The sequence below is a fragment of the Phycodurus eques genome, chromosome 13, assembly GCF_024500275.1.
Source record: "Phycodurus eques isolate BA_2022a chromosome 13, UOR_Pequ_1.1, whole genome shotgun sequence".
In the NCBI taxonomy this organism is placed as follows: Eukaryota; Metazoa; Chordata; class Actinopteri; order Syngnathiformes; family Syngnathidae; genus Phycodurus; species Phycodurus eques.
The window spans coordinates 20,912,700-20,936,436 of record NC_084537.1 but is presented as its reverse complement, the minus strand read 5'-3'; the positions used below and the strand labels follow the sequence as shown (position 1 = coordinate 20,936,436).

Genomic DNA, 23,737 nt, shown 5'->3' with positions numbered 1-23,737 from the left:
CACAGTACTGCTGTATGTAGTATCGTGTGCAGCATGCCTCACGATGAGCTGCTCGAGTAGGAAGCCAGGCACAAACACAGGAAGCTGAGCGTTTCTCGCAAGCGAGGTCTGCTGCAAGGGCTGCCGGGACGCTAATGTCAACTTTTTTCTTGTTCTTTTTTTTTTTTAAACATCATGAAATCTTGTTTTTCAGTGTGAAAGTTTTCACTGGGTACAGGAAGTGACGGACGGGCACCGTGTAATGGATCATGACAACAGGCGAGGTCACGTTGCTAAAACGAAACTTAATGCTTATGTGCAAACCACATTAACTGCATGCTGCGTGTGAGTGTCTTAACCTTGTGCAATAGCATCATCTAGTGGTCAAAATTGTTATTTCAGTCTACGAACAAACGGTAACGACGGTTTGCAGTATGACACTTACTACTGCTTGACCCTCCAAATTTGGGGATCTAGCGCATTAATAAAAATAATATCTATTTTTCAGATTCTTGTAGTCCCAAAGTAAATTTATTTTTTGTCAGTCCGACATTATTCAAAAAATACTAATGCGCCGAAGGCAAAATTATGTATTCAAAGTTATAGCTATTGTATACTAGGGCCTGTTTTGGTAGTATATGATCAAACTGGGATATATATATATATATATATATATTTAATATTGTGATTAATTCATTGAAGATATAATTATTTTTTTAAATCCTACGTTGAAAAACAATGTGGGAAAAACCTTGATTTTTATTGCAGTTTAAAGTCACAGTGTATGCTTCTAAATTCCAACACAGCTTTCTCTTAGCAGGGAATAAGGGTTCAAAAAATGGAAACAGAAATTATAATCATAATCAAAATTATGATTATAATTAGTTTAACATGACATGCATTTAAATAAAAAAAGAACTGCTTCGTGGAAACAAAATGGATCTTTGGTTAATGGTCCCAAAATTTTTAACAGGGGATAAATGTAAATGAATGGATGTGTGAATTAATGAAAAGAAATCAATAGAAATTATTATTATTATTATTATAATTACTACTACTACTACTACTACTACTACTACTACTAATATATTCATTGTGAATTATTCAATCATGATATAAATAACAAAAATGTACAAAGTAAAATTTCTTAAAAATGTGGATAAACGGAGCAAATAAAAAAGCTAAATAAATGATAACACATAATAATAAGTCCTAAAACATGAATGAAAACAAGTATTATTATCAATTTGGATGAATTAAATCATGATCCAAATAAATACAAATATACAACGTGAAAAAAAGGAAACGAAAGCGATAGACGTCCGCTCTTTGACCCCTAGAGGGCGCCCTTTAACAGGTTTGCAGAGCCATCATGAAAAACTTTCTCCTTCCATCCACCAGAGGGCGTCATTGCACAACACCGAACTTTTTCTCCTCCGCTCATGGTCCGTTGGACTGTGTGATAAGTGTGGCAAAAAGTCGTTCTCAGTCGTACTTTTTAGTGCAAATGGTGTCACGACATGACATTCGCGTGATGCGCGTGTGCGTGCGTGCGTGTGTGTTTTGTTGGCCTTTTTAAGTCAGGAAAAGGGTGGGGGGGAAAGCCGGCGTCTGATTGGTCCAAACGCTCCCCCGTGTTGCCGCAAATAGGCAACCACGTGACATGCCTGTTTTCAACCCACTTCCACGCGTGCACTTAAAAAGACGAACGATGTGCGTCGGCGGCGATACATACACCCGCTCAAGTGAACCGAATTGAAAGCCACGTTTCGATGCATCGTAGGTGAGGAGGTTGGAGGAGGAAGGAGGGAGGAGGGAGGGGAGGGGAGGAGAGGGGAAAAGCATGGCGGCAGCCGCGAGCAGTAGCAGCCCCTCCGCGGCGGCCACGGCCACGCTTCTGCACGGCCACCGCATCAACAACTCGCAGACGCGGAAACGCATCGACTCGAGGCGGAGGCAAGCGGCGCTCTCCTTCCTCACCAACATCTCCCTGGATGGACGACCCGTGCAGGACGAACGCCGGGAGGTGGACGAGGACGGGGAGCCGGAAGCCCAGAGTCGCCTGGTGGAGTCAGCCGCCACCGCCGCCGCTTCCTCCTCCTCCTCGGCTGCCGCTGCCGCGACCGCCCTGGCCAACCAGGCTCTCCTGGCGAGCAGCCGGACCAGTTCGTTCGCCTCGGCTCCGGAGCCCGGCGAGGCCGACGCGTTTGCGCCGGCGCTCGCCGCTCCTTCGGCCGCGTTCGGCTCGCCTCTCTCGGCTCTCCCTCCCTCGGCCCGCGGCAGGCTGCAGACGTACACCCCAGGGGTCACGGCCGCGGTCTTCTCCAGGCAAGGATCCCAGAACTACTGCCTGGAGGGCGGACAGGTAGCCAACTCTGCCATGGAGATGCAGCGGTCCAGGTAAACAATGTTCACACACACTGGCTCAGACAACTTTTGGCCTGGTAATGTCTATAACACTATTAGTAACTGTAGTGGTACTTTGACTTGCGAGGTTCAAATGAATGAAAATAACATTAACCAAAAAAAAATAATTTAAAAAAATCAAACTACAATTTTAAAATTACATTATTTTTTTCTGATAAAGAGAAACAGCAATGTACTGTATAAAAACACAAAATAATTAAGAATAATATTACAAAATAAACTGGTATTATAACGGGTAATTGCTGTACGTCAGGACAAGCCGAATGTCACAATAACAACTGTTGGGTGTTACATTGTTATTGGTGCTTATAGTTTTCCTGCTCCGCCATGTTAGAAGTGTTTTCTTCTGCTGCTTATCGAGTATAGCCAGGAACGAATGAACGGCGATTCGAATTGACCCACGAGTCCCCATGAAAAAAACCGAATCATAATTTTCACATTAGAATCCAAACGAATCAAAGAATAACATACGACTGACTTGATTGTGAAAAGAACTACAATGCTGTCACGCCGCATTTACTTCAGTTGTTTATGGCCACCGCCATTTGGACTTACTGCGCATATGTGAAATTGTACAGTGAGCGACTGTGATCACGGAGCAGTCTCCACCGGGACGATAATCTCCGAGGCGTCCGATGGCCATGCTCGATGAGCTGCACGGCTGTTCATGGCAGCTTGTGACTGCGGCAGATAAACTGGATAAAGTTGTGCAAAATTCATTCAACACATTGTGGCTGATCATTGAGAATGAGCATGAATTCATGCATTTGAGGGCACAGAGAACAGCACAAAACAGACCACAGCCACGATGCAGTGAGGGATCCCGGTTAAAGTAAGCCATTTTCTACGACAAAGAAGCGTTTTGACAACTGCCTGGTCAAAGCGCGACAGCATACTCTCTTTCTGGTGTTGTGAACAAATCTGCAACCAGGATGTAACCAGGGGGCTGTAGCTAGTTTTCAAATGATCAAATTGGATTGTTCATTTGTTAGACTTATTATTTCGGAATAGTACAAGGAGTAACTATTCAATTTTTATTCGATAGTCCATCGTTCCCGTCGATGCAAATAGCGAATGGAGATTTAGAGGACGCGTCCGAGCCTTTTTAATACGTACTTGAATAGAGAATCCTCCCGATCTCAAGCGCCAACGTGACGGACAAATACTGATCGTGTTCAAAAACTACGGTTCCTCTAACGTGTAGCGCTGTTTCCGGTTTCAAGCCTGTTAGTCGCTCGTTGGATCACTGCTGCGTTTCTACGTTACCGCCACTAGCTCCTGAGCTGCAAGAAGAGCAGCACAGTATATATGTGTATTTTGTTTATTGGCAAGGCTCTGTGCTCATATTGGTGCTGGTCAAATCAACCGCCACGCTATTAGTCGAAGTCAACTAATGTAATTGATCTGTAATTCATTGCTGATATTGGACCAAGCAGCCAGACCAGTGCCCTGTGTCTCTTTGAGGTCTGTTTTCTTTTCTGTGGTTATCGTTTGTCACACTCTTAAGCTTGGCAGTCGTTGGTACCCTTCATTTTTTGTTTGTTTGTTTTTTGACTTTGGAGGCACAGCTTTTCCGAACATGTCGGGATGCGTTCGACTTTGGAGGTTTCCTCTTTCACTTGAACTATTTGAAGCACACCTGCTGCACCCTCCATGTAAACGCGATGTAACCGTGCACCCTTTTATTGACTGGTGACCGGACAGCTGTCAGCAACAGTTGTGCAACTGTCAGAACCTTCTGCTTGGACATCTTCTTCAAGTCCAGACCCTCCCCTCCCAGACTGGAACTCCTGTTTCACCTCCCTCCCTCCTGACCTTCTAATGCACTTGACATTGCCTCCCCAGTCATAAAGGAGACATATTATGCATTCCCGGCCCCCCACCCCCTCAATTTAAAACAATTCCTGTGTATCTTGATAACATGTCTGACATGCTTTCGTCAAAATACCCCAAGGATCAATGATTTTAACTCACTGGGCCAACGACAAGACTGGCTTTTATGACCCTGACGACGAGGAGCGCCGCTAGGAGATTGAACAAGGCATGCGGAAGCAGAGCCCAACGCATGTAAAAACAAAACACACAAAAAACGGGCGCCAGTCAAGAGAAAAGTATTTTTACTTGTGGAGGCAACACTTTATTTACTACACTGTGTGTATGTGGCGCGTGTAGCGCCATCCCTTCCCAATGTGGCACCCTTGGCGATATTTTTTAGTGTTTTTTTTAATGGCGCACTTAATAGTAATAACTAGTAATAACACGGTTGCCCTTAGCATTTGCCCGTTTTGCCTAATGGGAGCATAAACACCTCACCAGAAATAAATAGTCACTTCCTGCCCTCCAAAATGTCACCCAACAATCAAGTATGCGCCGCTTATCTAAAGCCGACGCTTTTAGCTAATGCTGATTTGTACAACAAACAAAAGTCATTGCAGCTCTGCTTACCTTTCAGCCTTGACATGTGAGTGTGGCACTCGAGGTTGTCTCTGCATGATAGTGTTTTAGCAAGTGTAGTCGCTTGAAAGTGGCTCTGGATTTTTCACCCAGTCACAGTGGCAACAGAGATATAACAACTGAACTTCTTCGCAATGCCGGGTGCGAAGGGCGTCGACCCCATGGAGCCGTGTTCCAACATTGTGCATACATATCTTCACAGTGCTGGTTTGTCCTACATATGGCCAGCTGGTAGAAGAAACGTGTCCAGAGGTGCCAGCCTCTCTGTCTCTCGCTCTCTCACTACCTCTCCTTCGCTTTTATTTTTTTCCCCCTCCCCCGTTCACTTCCTCTCTCAGGCCCGCCGCAGACGCACTCTCCCCTCAGACTTGTTTTTGGCCTCCGGCCTCGCTTCCATTCAGGAAGTCGCAGAGCGGCTGCCAAAATCGACGGCGAGCACAGAATGCAAGAAAGTGACGGTTGACTTCACATCTTCTCACCATCTGCTAGCTTCGGCGTCGTCTCGACGCCGCGTTATTGTGTGTTTTCATAAAGATGGGATTGAGCGGCCGTGAAACGAACAGTTGCAGTGGGCCTTCACGTTTTGGTCACACGAGGTGAGAGGTTGGCGTGCTGAGGTGTAAAAGGCGCATCTTTTTTTTTTTTTTATGCGTCGAAAGCTAACGCCTGTGTATATATATATATATATATATATATATATATATATATATATATAAAATCAGTGTAGGAAACAATAGCAGGAAGTGGCGTTAATGTCAGACTGGATAAGTGAAGGAGTGCGCAGCTGCATTGTTATTGTTTCCAAGGTATTTGGCGTGAAGAACACGTCCCGCAGCCCCGTTGGTCTGCAGACGCTGGTGCAAAGTCCTCACGGGGTTCATGCAGTGTCAACAACTCACTCACTCCTATTCTAATTTGGCGTATTTGTTCATGGAAAGATGGATTCAAATGATTGTATTCAACCTGCCAAGTCCACTCTGGTAAATACAAGCAATCAGACAGGGTTACGGGCTCAATTCCCCGCTCCCCCCTCGCTTGTTTCGTGAATCTGAATGCTTCATTTTACCGAGAAATTTCGGACAGTCGTTTGCATCCAATTCTTCCGTTCCTTATTTTAAGAGAAGGCGTTCAATAGACTACTAAAGTTTTTTTGTGGTTTAGTTAGTTAGTCATGTTTTTTTCAGAATCACAATCATCTTTATTTGCCAAGTATGTCCAAAAAACACATGAGGAATTTGTCTCCGGTAGTTGGCAGACAGTCAATTGACGGAGAACACTTTTGAGACAGAAAGACATTAAGAAAAAACAGTCACTGAGCAATAAAGGGTTGCTAGTTATCTGGTAATGCCAGTACAATTATTGATTTTTTGTAACAATTGTTCAAAAAGATGCAGAGTCCTCCAGCACTTAGAGCAGTTCGAATGACTAATATAGCAATAGCCCGGTGCAATGACCGTTGTGCAAAGGTCGCCGAGACTTCAAGGAGTGTATGCAGTTTAAAGTGACGAGCAGCGTGATAATCTGGGACAATGTTGATTGTGCAAATGGTGCAGATACTCCTCCGTCAGTGTGCCATGAGTGGCCAGTATTGGTCAACAACAGATATGTTTAATACATTTGCAAATACCTTTTTCATGTTGTCATTATGGCGTTTTGTGTGTAGAATTTTGAGGGAACTTAATGAATGCCCCCCCTCCCCCTCCCCATTTTTGGAATAAGGCTGTAAAATAACAAATTGTGGAAAAAGCGAAGCGCTGTGAGTGCTTTCCGTCCGCTCTGGAAAACCGGAGCGATGTCGTGTTAAAAAAAAAAAAAAAAATCCAAATAAAATAAAAGGGCTTCTGTTGCTCTTGGGCTCCTTGCGTCAACACTTATCTCACGCCATCTACTTGGCTAATGTGAGTCTAAAACCTCGGGAGGGCAGAGCCGTCTTATTATTGATCTCTGCCGTTGATTAACCGCACGCTCGACAAAAAGACTCTGTTGTGAGCCTGCTTACGTGTCCGCTGCTTGAGTCGGATGCCACAGCATCACACGACACTTGAAGAGTTAGTCGAATAGTACAGTGTTTACGGAAGGAAATGGACATCGTGTAACGGTCCGGCAAACCGCCCTGCTTATTCGCAGTTCACCTCCCACACACACACACACACACACACACACACACACGTATTCAAGTTTTTTTCCCGTGGAACCGAACTAGCAACTATTCCTCTGCGCTTTCCTAAAAAGAAAAGAATTAGGTTGTTCTAAAACATTTCCCAAAGTATCAAACCGCCATGATTTATTTATTTTGGGCTTAGCGTTCCACAATTAATGGATTTCAACACGATTTGGTTTAAACACTTTGGCTGACTAATCAATTTATCGAGCTTATTTTGGTAGAGGCGCACTTCACACATGCTGCTTAAACAGGCGGTGGAGTCATGGCGCCGCAGTGTGACAAATGGATGTTGCTTGTGGCAAAAAATGTGTCCAGCGACCCGTTCTGTTACGCTTTTAGTATGTATGGTGGTTCATTGGTCACCATTTAACCTCAAACGATAAACAAATGCTTACTTATTGTTGTAGCTGATTGATGTTAAGTAGATAAGTGACAATTTGTGCTGCTGCTGAGCTCTTTGGCTTTTAAAGGTGATTTTGTTTTAGTCCAGTGGATGCCGATTCAGGTCCAGGTTGAAGGGACGACAAGTTTTTTGCTACGTCAGGTGGATTTTCAGGATGCGTGGGAAATTTGGACCACTTTTGACGGTGCTTTTCAAACCTTTTTCTTATCAGCTCATTCAGGACATGCAAGCTATTACTTTCTATTTCCGAAATATTGGCCTATCTTCTTCTGCAAAACAGGATCAAAGGGTAACTCATGGTCAGTAAAGCAATGATGCCCTGGCCTGGTGGCCCCAGCATCTGATTTAATAATAATCCCCATTCTGCTAAGCCACAAGAGGCATTTGCGCGGTGTGTGTTTGTATTCAAATTTAAAAAAAAATGATTGATACTTTTTTGAAAAATTCAAATTCTCTATATTGGAGTTGAAGCATTCATATCTTGTGTCTTTATTATTTCGTAGTTTATTTATTTAGTTATTGCTTTAAAATGTATCGATTGTATTCGAAAGTTCTTGTATTTAATTCACGATCAGCATTGTTTTCTGGTATGTTTATTTATATTTCTAAATGGATTATTTGTATTTTGTACTTATTTTTCATTCATAATTATTTTCATTTGGTCAATGTAATCTTCTAATATTAAAATTGATCATTTGCATTTTAAATTCTTTAAAAGAATTTCTTATTTTTAAAAAAATATTTTCATTATTTTCCAGTGTATTAGAATTTTAAAATGTATTTTGTATTATTATTATTTTTTTTATATCGATTGAAATATTCTTTTCTCTATTTTTACGAATTAAAATATTTTTCACCTTAAAAACATCTTGCCGTGATTCTTTACCTATTTTTAATTTATTTGATTTATTCTTATTATCATTATTATTTTATTAGTTTTAAATGACCGTTTATTTATTTTTATTATCACAGAGATTTCCTTTCTTTTTCTCACCAGACGCCGTCTCATCTCTCAGCGCTCCTCGCTAGAAACGTTAGAGGACATTGAGGAGAATGCGCCTCTGCGCAGGTACGACCGCGACACTCTTTGAGCACCACACCATCAAAAAAAAACAAAAAAAAACTTTCATCTTTTTTTTGGTTTGTTTTCTCTCATCTCAGGTGCCGAACCCTGTCAGGTTCCCCTCGACCAAAGAGCTTCAAGAAGATCCACTTCATTAAGAACATGCGGCAACACGACATGCGCAACGGAAGGTACGAAGGAAATGGAACTGAAGCGATATTTGCAACACCCAGTCTTTGTTTTTTGATTTGCTGTTTTCTCACTTTAACGCTTGAGTGCAGACTTGTGATCACAGCATGAAATCACTGAAAATCGCACATTGCACACAGTTAAGCCATTGTTTCGACTGCGATTATTTTGGGAGGATTTTGTCCTCTTTTGGAGGCTTTCAGAGTTTACCGATGGAACGTCAGTCAGCACAACATACAATCAGTGCGTGTTCACAACCAAAATTCCGAATGAACGGCCGCATGAAATGATATTCGGCGACTCACAGCCACACACCAGGCGGGCGATTGACCCTCGCACGCATACCAACTTGCTGCGACAGAAAAACAACATTTTAAGGTGCCACATATACTGTACTTTTATTTTTTTAAAATTAAACCACAAAAGACATGGTGCGGCGGCACGGTGGGCGACTGGTTAGAGCGTCAGCCTCACAGCTCTGAGGAGCGGGGTTCAATCCCCGGCCCCGCCTGTGTGGAGTTTGCATGTTCTCCCCGTGCCTGCGTGGGTTTTCTCCGAGCACTCCGGTTTCCTCCCACATCCCAAAAACATGCATGAATTGGGGACTCTAAATTGCCCGTAGGTGTGAATGCGAGTGCGAATGGTTGTTTGTTTGTATGTGCCCTGCGATTGGCTGGCAACCAGTTCAGGGCGTACCCCGCCTCCTGCCCGATAACAGCTGGGATGGGCTCCAGCACGCCCGCGACCCGAGTGAGGAGAAGCGGCTCAGAAAACGGATGGATGGATGGACGACAGGGTGCGATTGTCAAGGAAACGGCGGCTTCCTGCCTTGGCCAACATTGCACACAAAGAAATGGTTGAGAAATAAAGGAGAGAGTATGGATATTTGACAGGCTGTTGGCAATGACCGCCCCATTCATTGAGTGCACGCGTGTTTTTCGGTGACATACAAAGTTTTTGAAAACACTGTACATGCCATGAAAACAATGCCGCGAATGGCGGCAGCAGCAGCAGCAGCAGCAGCTTATAACAAGCCAAACCGCGCTGCCATCATCCTCCTGATGAGCTTGTTTTGTTTTTGTAGGATAGTCCTAATCAGTGGCAGAAGATCCTTCTATAGTGTATTTTCAGTGCTGCCCTATCGAGATTGTAGCCAAGCGGGGTACGTATCCTCCAGCATGACCGCCATCCTCCTCTTCCTCCTCTCTGTGCTCCTTCCTCCTCCTCATCCTCCATCCTGGCTTCCTCTCTTCTGTGGATTGTGCTGTCGTTTTTGACTCACGGTTACCTTAAGACAAACCGTGTCTGAGGCGGTCACTGCTGGTCTGCGCTGCTTAAGTGGCGCGTGACCACGCTTCAGTGTTGGTCAAGTGCAAAAGTGTTTCATTAGTCGGCCGGATGCTTCGGATATTCCTCCCGTTGGTCTTCCTTCGCTCCTCGACAAAGAGCGTCGCGGAGTTACGAACGAGGTGAAAGTGCGACAGTCGTCCTGCAAAACGGCGACATCAGAGGCGTCACAAAATAAGACTAAAAGGGAGCATTGTCAGTCTGATGAAAGAACTAAAAGACACAAAGATGGCTTTGATTATTCTTTTTTTTTAAAGGTTTTTAACTGCAGGCTTTATTTTAATGGGTCATGAGCGCTTATGATAATTCCCACTTTGATTCGACAACAAAAGTCCTATTAACAGAAACTATATATATATGTTAAAAAACGTTTTTATTCTGTGCCAATTGGAAATAAATAGAAAACCAATTTCAACAGTAATTAAACTTTGAGAAGTTATAATATTTTTGTTATTATGAAGTATTTTGTAAATTCTCCACTACTAGATTGTAAAATACAGTCCAAAATTATTGGAAAATATTTATTGATGTTGTAACCAATCTGGTGTAACGTGTAAAATATTTTGGGCCAAAATTAAACATAACTCAAAATAATTACATTAATACAAATATGATTAAGTCTAGATGTGTAAGTATGAAATGTTTTGGGCTATTGTCCATTAATTAATGAAATGGTTCAAATTTAAATATTAAATAATTTGGGCTATTGTCCATTAATTCATAATTAGTTCAAATAAATATTATTATATTAAATCTTTTAAAGCTGGTGTAACCTGTAATTTGTTTTGGCCACAATTAAACATAACTAAAACATAATTACCTTAATACAATTATAATGAAGTCTAGATTTGTAAATATTAAATAATTTGGGATATTGTCCATTTATTAATGACATTGTTCACATTTAAGTATTAAATAATTTGGGCTATTGCCCATTAGTTAATGAAATTGTTTGAAATAAATATGATTTTATTAAATCTTTAAAATCTGGTGTAACATATAATTTTTTTTGGGCCAAAATTAAACACAACTCAAAGTAATTAGATGAATAAAATGATTATTAAATCTAGATTTGTAAGTATTAAATAATTTGGGCTATTGTCCATTAATTAATGAAATTGTTCAAATAAATATCATTTTATTAAATCTATTTAATGTTTAATGCCAAAATGATCGAGGCCATATTAAAGAAATAATATATACTTAATATTGTATTATATACCGTATTTTCACGGCCATAAGGTGCACCTTATTAAAAGGCGCAGTCTCAGTTACGGGGTCTATTTCTGTATTTAACACATACATAAATCGCACCGTATTATTATAATTATATGATCTTATATATTCGGGTTCAGCGTCTTGCCCAAAGACACTTCGACATGCGGACAGTCGTAGCAGGGATTCGAACCTGTTCTACCTACTGAGCCAAAGCCACCCCAGCATAATCCCATTGGTATCGCAAGACAAGTCCAGATTTATTGACTTGGGAACTTGGTGCACACATAAGGCGCGCCGCATTATAAGGCGCCCCATCCATTTTGGAGAAAATTTAATAAGACTTTTAAGTGTGCCTTATGGTCATGAAAATACGGTATTTTAAAAGTTTAAGAATTTCTTAAATTGCAAACTAGAACCAGATTTTATTTTTTTAAATATATTTTGTTGCCAGAATTAAATACAACCCTGATTATTAATACTTTTTGGGAAATTATTTTGTCCCGTAATTACATTCTGGTATGATTTTGCTCAGATAATAGAATTATTTTAATCACCAATAATTTCAAGGGTTAATTATTTGTAAATATAACTTTCATTGTGAAATGATTATTAGATTTTATTAACTAATTCAACTTTCTGTTAAATAATGAAATTGAGTAATGAATGAAATATAATGTGAAATGGGCCTCACATAAATGTAAGCCCAAGTAAATAAATAAACAAATTAAATAATTTTAAAAATACATAAGGAAAATAACTTTAATAAATACATACAAGCTACTAATTAATTAATTAATTTACTTTTTTTTTTTTTTTTAAATAGTCAAATTGTCAGTTAATTCATAAAGTATAATGTGAAGATACTGCATTGAACCTAATTGCATTTTGATTTCACGACTGCTATGAACAAAGAATTGTACAAAAACTTGGTGATCCTGCTCTAGCTTCCACTTTTTCTTTAGCCTTGAACGCATGTGAAGTCAAAAAAAGGTGTCGACGGCTGTCGGAAGGTGGCGGCGCGAATGTGTTCCTGCCGTTTTATGTACAGCACACTCAAGCATGTTGCATGGAGCGGGCGCCATGTGGAGCATGTTCCTACGTCCAGCTTTCGTTCCTCCTCCTCGGCTGCTTTTTTACATTGATTGATTGATTAACCTTTCTACTGTATTATTTTATTGGACGCTTCCTAGACGACACGCCTTGTCTCACGTTCCCTGGGCACAGAGGCCGCCGTGACGCTAGCCTGTTTTTCCTGCCACGTAACGCTCTTTGGATTCTAACTCCTCCTCCTCAGTCGTGTGTCACGTGAGGTCACTTATATCTTTTTAAAACACAACACCGCGCCGAAAGGGGGGGAAAAGATAAGCGGGACGCAGCAACTTTCATGCAAAACAGTGCAGTGGTCAGAAGTTTACATCCACTTCTCAATGTCGTAGTAATGACTGGAGCTTTTGGAAATTTATTTGAACTCTTCTTTTTCCCCAAGGTGGATTGATTATGAATGCAATTACACACACAGGCTGAACTATCGCCATTCAGTGTTGGATACATTTATTAACCCAGCGCTAAATAAACATCATTGGTCACTCTGTGACAGCTCTTTAAACCAAATGATCATTTGAATGCTAAACTATTATTGTTGTTAACCATGAATTTCAATAAAAGTACTTTTGGGGAGGGGGGGGGGTGGCAGGAAACAATAGCGCTTGATTAAGTACTGGTTAACTCATTCACTGCCACCCTTCCCAGTTAACGTGGATATTTGACTTCTAAAGTCGTCAATGGCAGTGTATGTGTTAAGATGTCAAATTATAGTTAATAATTTGAATACCTGAAGAGAAAAATGACTTAATTGACGTAAAACATCAAGGACTCAATGAAATGGAAACAGTGCAAGTTCATGCCGGATTGTTTATTAAAAATGTATTAGTGGTTGTGGCAATACACCAGAGGGATCTGTGATCTGAAGTGCCGGGATGTGGCAGCCATTTTGTAGTCACACAATAGCAGGCAGAAAAATAGATGGTGTTTTGATTTGATATATATACTGTGTATATATATATATATGTATATATTTATATTTTTTTATGTTATTTAGTAATATTTAAGCACCCTTGGGTCCAAGTTTTATAAAATTAAAAAGTAAACTGTTATTATTATTATTATTATTGTTGTAGTAGTGTGGAAGGTTCGGAAGGTGGGGAAAGCACTATTGACTCCTCGTTGGTGATGACAATTGACAGTAGGGAGTTGCAAGTTTCTTTTTGCCAGCACTCATTTGATTGACTCAGAACAACAGTGGAACATTTGAAAATTGCAGCTTGGACACCAGGTCGTAACGACATGAAATCAGCTTGTGGATGCAAACTTGTGACCGCAATTGAGCCACTGACAACGAAAGTTCGCTTACTCCATTTTTGTCGTTTTGCAGAAGTGAGATTTAAAGTTTTATGGCTGCAATAATATCCGCTCGATTTATATGGCAATTATTGCTTCCTCTGGATACTTGTTTTTACGGTAATTGTGGTTTAATTCAAATTTTAGTTTATGCCAAATTCCAAACATCTGTCAAATCTGCCGATATTTTATGCAAGATGATAATTAAAATTTACGTATATTAGCCTGCACTTGTACCCAAGCTAAAGTACTAATTACTTTTAGAGTCTTCGTAACTTTCTGGGATGTTTTTGCAAGAGGTGAAGCCTGGTTTCTCAGGCATGGCCATCTTGGAAACGGGAGTGGGCCCAGTTGTTGAACCGACGAATCAAGAAAAGTGCTGAGTGCAATCATGCCCCCTATATGTCAAAATTGGAAGCAAACCTTGATTTCGACCCGAATTAATCTGAGAGGTTTGCATTTACGCTATTCATTTCTGCTTTTAATTTAGAAAGGACAAAAATGGAGTCAGCCCACTCTCGTCCTCTAGCTCTTTTTTTTGCCCCCTCACCCTGCAGTAAGATGGCCGCTCCCTCGCCGTTGTCTGGTTTCCTTCTTTTCGTTGACCTCCTGCACCCGTCTGGCGTTTCAACCAACGGCCTTAAACTCTTTGTGCTTCCTCCCGAAGGGACACTTTCGTTACCCGACGCAAATAAGGCCGGCCCATCGGAACCGCATACGAAAGCCTCGCCGCCCGGTTAGGGAATGTGAAAAAAAAAAAGTAGTGGCTGTAAAGGTTTTGTGCTCATCATCAGGGACGTGAAGATGGAGGCGGCGGGGCGCCAGCGACACCCGTCGGGAGGAGTCAGCGCCAAAGAGATGGTCATCGGCCTCGAGGGCGTCGAGCTCGGGGCTGATGGGAAGGTGAAAACCCGACAATAGCAAATAAAAAAAGGTACATGAAAAAAGAGACGACTTCACGAGACCCACTGTGTGCGTTTGCAGACGGTGTCGTACACCCAGTTCTTGTACCCCACCAACGTGCTGGGCGGGCGGAGGAACACCATCGACTCCACGTCGTCCTTTTCGCAGTCTCGCAACGCCAGCCACCGCAGCCTCAGCCTCGCCCGCGCCAACAGCAACCAGAGCAGCCTGGACACCGGTCGGTCAACGCCTCGCCGCCACTTATTCCGCGCACTCCGCCTTTTGTCGCCCGTTGACGCGGTTCAGTGGAAGCCACTGTTTTGGTTAGCAAAGGATGGGATCAACAGTTAAGCGGTTACAGTTATTACCGATTAAGAAAATGGAGACGGTGGTGTGTCGTAGGTGGATAAAACTGTTGACTTATTGAGCATTTATTATTAGCCCACCACACCACTTTCACTGGGTGAACATGGCTATCATAACGTGACACGCGAACAACTCTCAACGACCCATGCACGAAACTGAACAGGAAGTCAGCCATTTCGGGTCAGTTCCAGGACTGACAAATAGTAATTAGCCCAAACCAGTCCCAATCGGAAGCAGGTGTCCTAGACCAGTGGTTCGCATACTGGGGTCCTCAGACCCCCAGAGGTCAGCGAGCCAAAGCTTGAGGGTCCGCAAAGAATTTCAATTAAATTATACCATATCATTTTTAGACTTTCAACTTTTGTTGCCTACTTTGGCTTTTTTTTTTTTTTTTTTTTTCAACAATAAAGAGCATTTTCCATTGACAATGTAGTCCAGTTTTTGAGTATAAATGCATCTTTTCCAGAATTAAATCCATAATATTCGGAGAAAAAACGTTTTTTTTTTTTTTTAATTCTTTCTTCACTCTAACGCTGACGCTAATTTCATAATATTACAACTTTATCCTGGAAAAAGAAGACTTAATTATTTTAAGTCAGAGACGTAATCCCTCCAAAATACGTCTTTGTTGTTTTTTTTAATTGAAAAAAATACAACTTTACTTCCGTCATGTTTTTTTTTTTCATTAACAAAACATTTCCAATGTTTTAATTCCTATGATTTTCTAAGGGGGTACACATGGTAGATATTTTTAAGTTTGTTTTATTTACGATTATGAGGGCGCCCTTAGAAAAATGTCTCCCCTCTAAGAGATCTCTTAACTCCAACAAATTTGAGAACCGCAGCTAATGCCCATTACCAAAATTTGGAGTCACGTAAAGCAATCAAACTCTATTCTGTGAAGTTCATATTTTTGATCTGAGTCTAATATTAAATGATATAAAATCAGTCAATCAATTTAGTTTTTTTAAATAGATTAACTCATTCACTGTCAGTTAACATGGATATTTGACTTCCAAAGCCGTCAATGGCAGTGAATGTGTTAAAAAAAAAAATTGATTTTGATTTTATTTTTTTGTGTGATCTTATTAGGTAACGACCTTAGTGAATTTCGCGAGTACGACCCCAATCTTCTGGACGACCCCCAGTGGCCTTGCGGCAAACACAAGCGAGTGCTCATCTTCCCGTCCTACATGGTGAGTCAGTGAACGCAACACCGACGACAACAAGTGTGGCCTTAAAAGTGCTGAAAGTAACGAGCGACTAGTATGTTCCGTTTTTTGCCAGCACTATCAAACAGTGAGAGGTTATATTTAGTCGTCGGTCATTATCTCACAGAGGACGATGAGGTCCGAAAAGCTCGTATGTGTGGAAGAAAGCCAGCAGGATGTTGTTTTAATCAGTTATGGTCGAACTCTCTGCCCAAATCATTACACGCTTGATTAAAACACAAGTTTGTTTCCCAATGCTGAGCAGCAAGAACAGTTGTTTCATGACTGTTGCATTGCACGAGCGTCTTTGAACGCTCCGTCAAGGCCGGGCTGTGGTTTTTAAATGTAGGGTTACGTTTTGTTTTTGTTATTATTTCCCCTCCTCTCTTCCTCCAATTACAAAAGACCAGCGTGACACATGAATGGCCATTGTGGAAGCGCAACATTCCTCGTATTGCTCCACGTCCACACAAACACTTTCAACGTAAAAGGCAGGAAGGAGGTCATGTTCATGTTGTGAGGAGGCCATTTTTTTAAATGATGGATTTTTTTTGGCGGGGGGGGGGGCATTTAGCATTGGCTGGTGAAGTCACAAGTGTTAGGAGATTGGATTGTAACACGACTGTGTCACTAAGCAGCCTTTATAAAGTCCTTGCTTTGTGCCAATTTTTACTGCATTTGAGTCTATTCCGTCTGTTATTTGGGCTGCATTCATTTTGCATCCAGATACAACTTAAATTGTTAATAGTTAAATTCAATAACCCGGAAATGATTACGTTTTTTAGTATATTTTCTATTTATTTAAATTATTATTATTACTATTAGATATTTTAAATATTTAAATATGTCAACAGATTAGTTCACAATTTTTTTCATTGTTTTATTTATTTTATTTAGAAATGTATTACATTGGTTTTGCCCCAAATTATTTATTACAGGATTATTACATGGTGTTTATTTTTAAAGAATGAATCAAAGTAGCAAGCAGAAAAAGTTGGTCATTAATTTACTTATTTTATTTGATACACTTTTAGAAATTATATTATCATTTTTATTTTGAAATCTCTATTACAGCAGATTATTATTTTTTTTTTACCGCAACGTGATAAGTAATCGAATGTAGAAAACAGTAAAAAATGGTTTCAATGGTATTAATTACTTTAGATATATTTAATTTTATTAAACATATATTTTTGAAGTGATTCTTTCAGACCTTCAGCAGGATAAGCTTGCACTGGACAATACATTAATTACAGTTGAATTAGTTATTAAGTTAGTTAGTTAGTAAATTATGAAAAAATTAAGATTATGCAGAGAAATCTGCTTAATCTTTAAAAAAACAAATAAAAACAAATAAAATGTAATTTAATAAGGTAATCTCTAAAAAGATATGCCAGAATTATACTACTTGAAAAATTGTTTTTAAACATTATTTATTATAATATTATTTTTAGAAAATGTACGATGACAAATGAAATCCAATGGGTAACAATTTAAATAAAAATCTCGATTTTAAAGAAGTAATGCTATTGTGAAAAAGCGAAATATTAGGAACAGCTCTCAGTATGCCGCCTTGTGGTCGCACAGCACAATAATAAACAGCATCGTTCCATGAATGGTTGGCAGACGACGGTCATCGAGTACGTGAAACCCTCCGACCTGAAGAAGGACATGAACGAAACCTTCAAGGAGAAGTTCCCTTACATCCGCCTCACGCTCAGCAAGATCAGAAGGTACGCGCGCGTTAATAAACGCCTCCGTCCGCAACCCCCTCGCCCGTTTTCAACGCCCGCCCCTTTTCCCCTCTTTGCAGCCTGAAGCGGGAGATCAAGAAGCTGGCCCAGGACGAGTGCGGCTACGAGGAACCCACCGTGGCCATGGCCTTCGTCTATTTCGAAAAGCTGGTGCTGCAGGGCAAGCTCAACAAGCAGAACCGAAAACTCTGCACGGGGGCCTGCGTCCTGCTGGCGGCCAAGATAGGCGGTGACCTCAAGAAGCACGAAGTCAAGCTCCTCATTGACGTAAGTGGCCTCGGAGCACGTTTCGTGTCTAAATGCAGCTCACGTAGTTCCTGGAACTTGTGACTTTAGTGATCTTGGGCCCTTTTGCACCACTGGAACTAGGAACTCCTTTGAAGTTCCTGGTAAATGTTTTGGGGTTGAAAAAACCCTGCCAGTGGAAACCTAGGACAGGTTTGATTATTTATTAATTTGTTTATTTATTTATTTTTTTTTTCGATTATTATTTAGATTTTTTTAAGCCCTTTTGCACAGCAGGAGCAGCAGTACAACGGTATCCGGCTCGCATAAGATGGATGGTTAAATGTTTCCTTTTTTCAAGCGAAAATTTGGATTTCAATAAAAAAAAAAAAAAGAGAGAGAAACTAGTCGTGAAAAATGCATATTTAGTACCATGTGTTTATCATTATATATTTTCTTAATGGTTTAAATGATGGCAAAAATATAGAATTCATGGTTCTCATTGGTGCTTGAAGTTTGCTATGATTATTAATAATAATTAGTTTTAAGGATGAAAAAAGTGCTAAAAATTTGGTTGGAAAAAATGTATACAATAAATCCATTACAAAACTATCCTACTTTAAAGTATTTTTTTAACTTGTGTAACAGACAGCTAATTGAGCCAAGTAAAAAAAAAAAAAAAAAAAAAGAAGTGACTAATGCTTTACAATATTTAATGTTAATGTTTAAAATGTTTTGTTAAGTTCATCAGTGCAACTCCAAATGATGAAAGGCACCTTAGTAAACAGGTAATGGAGAGGAAGTAGACGCTTAGTTGCTCTCGCCCGTTTCGCTATGTCACGTCACATTTATCCCACGCAGCAGTGTGCTGTAGTGTTAATTGATTTTTTTCAAAATCCATCAATCTTGCAGAAACTGGAGGAGCGGTTCCGCGTGAACCGGCGTGAGCTGATCGCCTTCGAGTTCCCCGTGCTGGTGGCGTTGGAGTTCAACCTGCACCTCCCCGAGCACGAGGTCATGCCGCACTACAGACGACTGCTGCAGACCTCCTAGCGTCGGGGGCTCGGGGGGGGGTGACGCCTCCTGATTGACACGCCATCAACTTCTATTCACGGTACCGCTTGGTACCGCTCTGCTGCAGAACTTGGTTCTCATCTCGTTTCCCGCGCCATCATTTCATAAATTTTAGAGTTGATTTTTAAACTTGTTTTTTGTTGTTGTGAAATGAAGATTTTGCTCTTAAGTTTTTTTTGTTTTTTTTAAATCATCATGATTGCTCGTGGCTCATCGATGGTCTTAAAAAGTGCACTTTTTTCAGAATATTACAAGATTTTTACGCAGCTCTGGACCTGGTTTGCTCCAGCAATGTGACCTTTTCTTGTATATGTGTGAGGGAAAAACATTGGACTCTTTTTTTTTTAATTTTTTTTTTCTCCCCTCTTTCATTTCATTATGCTATAACAATCACTCTGACCAGTGTCTAATCTTCTTGTGCTCTACGTTAGAGTGTATTGCTAGCACCTAAAGGTGCCGTATGGACGGGTGTCAGGATGGTCGTTATGGTGGATATGATCCAATTTCACAGGCAATGGGTCCTTAACACTTTACGTGCGTCCTGTTGTGATTGACATGTGCGCCCACTTTTGCTTTTGATTGTTGAAACTGGTGTCGGGGGCAAATATTTTTCAACCATTTTTCATGGCAGATCCATCAAGCAACAAATGTCATCTTTTTCATTTCTGTCATCTGTAAAGGATAAATGCTCCTGACTGGGGCTCATTTGGTTGGGCATTTGTCAAAAAAAGAAAAGAAAAAGGTAGTCCTGGAATTCACCCAAAATGGCTGCTTTGAAACAAAATGTCCGACTTTCTTTTTATTTTCGGGCATGGGTCCTTGAGACTTTTTCGAGGGTCCTGTTACAATAGACATGTCCACTGAATTCCATGTTGATTGGTGAAACTGGTGCCAGGGGTTGTTTTTTTATGATTATTTGTAACTTTCCAGGGGGCGCGACTGAATGAGTTTTGGAGAGGCGTGTTCGGAACTGCGAACTAAAATGTATACATTTTCACCAGGATGCTTAGCATTGTCTGGTGCCCACGGCCCTAATAAATATTTACTTTATTTGGCATGTTTCTAAATTGTTGCCTTATTGTATTATCCCCTTCAGCAAGTATTTTAAAAAAAAAAAAAAAAAAAAAAAGCACCATTGAAAGAGCTCAAATGTATTTGCGCATGAATCTTGATTGAATTGTTTTGGATATTTGAAAAATAAATCTCACACCAAATTTGGAAGTGGGGGAAAATAAGTTGAATTGTTGGAGTTACGAAAAGACGAAAGGGCAACAATTATTACTGCTTGGTTATGATTTGTAAATAAATCAATCTTGTCCAAACAACTGACTTTTTCTGTTTTATTACTGAAAGGTTGCTGCCGGCCAATTGCTTTTTTTGCCTTTTTTTTTTTTTTTTCGGCTTTACAGGAACGTTTTTTAAGGATACTTTAAGGAAATAGAATTGATGGAATGCTAACAATTAGCAGGTGCAAATGAAATCACGATGAGGATTTTATGAGCTGCTTGTTGTGCCTTTGCGGAGGATTTGGATTGAGAATTGATCAAAATCTAACAGTTAGCATGATCAAATAAGGTTGCAACATGTAAAGGTCAAAGAAAGCCAAATTTGCATCAGATACTTGATCAAATGCTAACATGTTAACAGTTGGTATGCTAATTAGAAAAACTTAAGTGAAATCCCTGAAAGTGAAACTGATACGCATTTTGCGTCACCTAACACCGAACTTAAAACTCTTTGAAGTCGTGAATAATAATTTGAAACCCTAAACACTCTGGAAACCCTACTTTAAAACCCGAACACTGTTTTGAAACCCTACGTTGAAACGCCAACCCTGTTTTGAAACCCAACTTGAAAACCAAACCCTGTTTACAAACCCGAATGTGAAAGCCCAACACTGTTTTGAAACCCTATACCTGTTTCAAAACCCTACTTTGAAACCCTAATCCTGTTTTAAAGCCCTACTTTGAAACCCTAACCCTGTTAACCACAAGTGAGATGAGGTGGCATTCAGTTTTGTGTTGGAGCATGAACCCTGTCCTGGAACCCCCTTGACCGCCCTACTTTGAAACCATAACCTTTTGAAACCCTAACCCTGATACCCACAAGCGAGATGAGGTGGCCGAGAGGTTAAGGCGATGGACTGCTAATCCATTGTGCTCTGCACACGTGGGTTCGAATCCCATCCTCGTCGATATTTAGTCTTATGTTGTGTCGTAACACCAAGCCCGTCTTGAAACCCTACTTTGAAAGCCTTACCCTTCTCAGCCCATATGTGATGAGGTGGCCGAGAGGTTAAGGCGATGGATTGCTAATCCATTGTGCTCTGCACGCGTGGGTTCGAATCCCATCCTCGTCGATATTTAGTTTTATGTTGTGTCGTAACACCAAGCCCGTCTTGAAACCCTACTTTGAAAGCCTTACCCTTTTCAGCCCTAATGTGATGAGGTGGCCGAGAGGTTAAGGCGATGGATTGCTAATCCGTTGTGCTCTGCACGCGTGGGTTCGAATCCCATCCTTGTCGATATTTAGTCTTATGTTGTGTCACAACCCCAAGCCCGTCTTGAAACCCTACTTTGAAACCCGAACCCCACTTCGACCCTATAAGTGATGAGGTGGCCGAGAGGTTAAGGCGATGGACTGCTAATCCATTGTGCTCTGCACGCGTGGGTTCGAATCCCATCCTCGTCGATATTTAGTCTTATGTTGTGTCGTAACACCAAGCCCGTCTTGAAACCCTACTTTGAAAGCCTTACCCTTCTCAGCCCATATGTGATGAGGTGGCCGAGAGGTTAAGGCGATGGATTGCTAATCCGTTGTGCTCTGCACGCGTGGGTTCGAATCCCATCCTTGTCGATATTTAGTCTTATGTTGTGTCACAACCCCAAGCCCGTCTTGAAACCGTACTTTGAAACCCGAATCCCACGTTGACCCCATAAGTGATGAGGTGGCCGAGCGGTTAAGGCGATGGACTGCTAATCCATTGTGCTCTGCACACGTGGGTTCGAATCCCATCCTCGTCGATGTTTAGTCTTATGTTGTGTCGTAACACCAAGCCCATCTTGAAACCCTACTTTGAAACCCGAACCCCACTTTGAGCCCATAGGTGATGAGGTGACCGAGAGGTTAAGGCGATGGACTGCTAATCCATTGTGCTCTGCACGCGTGGGTTCGAATCCCATCCTCGTCGATACTTAGTCTTATGTTGTGTCGTAACACCAAGCCCGTCTTGAAACCGGACTTTGAAACCCGAACCCCACTTTGAAACTCGAACTCCACTTTAAAAAACTACTTTGAAACCCAAACCTTACTTTTAAAACCCTAACCCTACTTTGGAACACTACAATAAAACCTAAACTCTGCTTTGAAACCCGAACCCTGTTTTGAAACCAGATTTTTTGAAACCCTAACCCTTTTAAACCATACTTGGAAACCTTAACCCTCATTTGAAACACTACTTTGAAACCCAAACCCAACTCTAAACCAAAAACCCTCTTCTGAAAACCTAACCCAACTTTGAAACTCTACTTTTTAACCCGAAACCCTACTTTGAAACTCGAACTCCACTTAAAAAACTACTTTGAAACCCAAACCTTACTTTTAAAACCCTAACCCTACTTTGGAACACGAATCCCACTTCTACCTCATAAGTGATGAGGTGGCCGAGAGGTTAAGGCGATGGACTGCTAATCCGTTGTGCTCTGCACGCGTGGGTTCGAATCCCATCCTCGTCGATATTTAGTCTTATGTTGTGTCGTAACACCAAGCCGTCTTGAAACCCGACTTTGAAACCCGAACCCCACTTTGAAACTCGAACTCCACTTTAAAAAACGACTTTGAAACCCAAACCTTACTTTTAAAACCCTAACCCTACTTTGGAACACTACTATAAAACCTAAACTCTACTTTGAAACTCGAACCCTGTTTTGAAACCAGATTTTTTGAAACCCTAACCCTTTGAAACCATACTTGGAAACCTTCACCCTCATTTGAAACACTACTTTGAAACCCAAAACCAACTCTAAACCAAAAACCCTCTTCTGAAAACCTAACCCAACTTTGAAACTCTACTTTAAAACCCGAAACCCTACTTTTAAAACCTACTTTGAAAGCCTTACCCTTTTCAGCCCATATGTGATGAGGTGGCCGAGAGGTTAAGGCGATGGACTGCTAATCCATTGTGCTCTGCACGCGTGGGTTCGAATCACATCCTCGTCGATATTTAGTCTTATGTTGTGTCGTAACACCAAGCCCCTCTTGAAACCCTACTTTGAAACCCGAATCCCACTTCCACCTCATAAGTGATGAGGTGGCCGAGAGGTTAAGGCGATGGACTGCTAATCCATTGTGCTCTGCACGCGTGGGTTCGAATCCCATCCTCGTCGATATTTAGTCTTATATTGTGTCGTAACACCAAGCCCGTCTTGAAACCCTACTTTGAAAGCCTTACCCTTCTCAGCCCATATGTGATGAGGTGGCAGAGAGGTTAAGGCGATGGACTGCTAATCCATTGTGCTCTGCACGCGTGGGTTCGAATCCCATCCTCGTCGATATTTAGTCTTA

At 41.1% G+C, this 23,737-nt stretch overlaps 1 protein-coding gene and 5 non-coding genes across 9 annotated transcripts; all 6 read left to right on the top strand.

Moving 5' to 3' along the window:
* Positions 1-1,596: 1,596 nt before the first annotated feature.
* On the top strand, positions 1,597-20,490 carry cables1 (Cdk5 and Abl enzyme substrate 1). 4 transcript variants are annotated; one of them, XM_061694844.1, is made up of 10 exons: positions 1,597-2,379; positions 8,425-8,496; positions 8,589-8,681; positions 9,764-9,841; positions 14,436-14,544; positions 14,626-14,782; positions 16,003-16,106; positions 17,748-17,854; positions 17,935-18,142; positions 19,013-20,490. In XM_061694844.1, the coding sequence occupies exons 1-10, from the start codon at positions 1,823-1,825 to the stop codon at positions 19,151-19,153; spliced, it is 1,626 nt and encodes a 541-aa protein (XP_061550828.1). In that variant the 5' UTR covers positions 1,597-1,822; the 3' UTR covers positions 19,154-20,490. The 4 variants fall into 4 exon arrangements, with proteins under 4 accessions (XP_061550828.1, XP_061550830.1, XP_061550826.1 ...); XM_061694842.1 differs by having other exon boundaries at positions 1,599-2,379; positions 17,709-17,854; XM_061694846.1 differs by lacking the exon at positions 9,764-9,841.
* Positions 20,491-21,286: 796 nt separating this feature from the next.
* trnas-gcu (transfer RNA serine (anticodon GCU)) lies at positions 21,287-21,368 on the top strand. Its single transcript has one exon. It is a non-coding gene; the product is annotated as a tRNA-Ser (tRNA).
* An 83-nt stretch (positions 21,369-21,451) lies between these two features.
* Positions 21,452-21,533, top strand: trnas-gcu (transfer RNA serine (anticodon GCU)). Its single transcript has one exon. It is a non-coding gene; the product is annotated as a tRNA-Ser (tRNA).
* A 250-nt stretch (positions 21,534-21,783) lies between these two features.
* On the top strand, positions 21,784-21,865 carry trnas-gcu (transfer RNA serine (anticodon GCU)). The gene has a single exon. It is a non-coding gene; the product is annotated as a tRNA-Ser (tRNA).
* A 250-nt stretch (positions 21,866-22,115) lies between these two features.
* On the top strand, positions 22,116-22,197 carry trnas-gcu (transfer RNA serine (anticodon GCU)). The gene has a single exon. It is a non-coding gene; the product is annotated as a tRNA-Ser (tRNA).
* Positions 22,198-23,477: 1,280 nt separating this feature from the next.
* On the top strand, positions 23,478-23,559 carry trnas-gcu (transfer RNA serine (anticodon GCU)). Its single transcript has one exon. It is a non-coding gene; the product is annotated as a tRNA-Ser (tRNA).
* The last annotated feature ends 178 nt before the right edge of the window (positions 23,560-23,737 follow it).

What these genes read in the sequence shown, in the direction of transcription:
- cables1 (XM_061694842.1), top strand. Translation starts at nt 1,823, where the DNA reads ATGGCGGCAGCCGCGAGCAGTAGCAGCCCCTCCGCGGCGGCCACGGCC. An exon ending in CACGACATGCGCAACGGAAG is followed by an intron (nt 8,682 to 9,763) that starts GTACGAAGGAAA and finishes TTGTTTTTGTAG; the next exon opens with GATAGTCCTAATCAGTGGCA. An exon ending in TCATCTTCCCGTCCTACATG is followed by an intron (nt 16,107 to 17,708) that starts GTGAGTCAGTGA and finishes GTGGTCGCACAG; the next exon opens with CACAATAATAAACAGCATCG.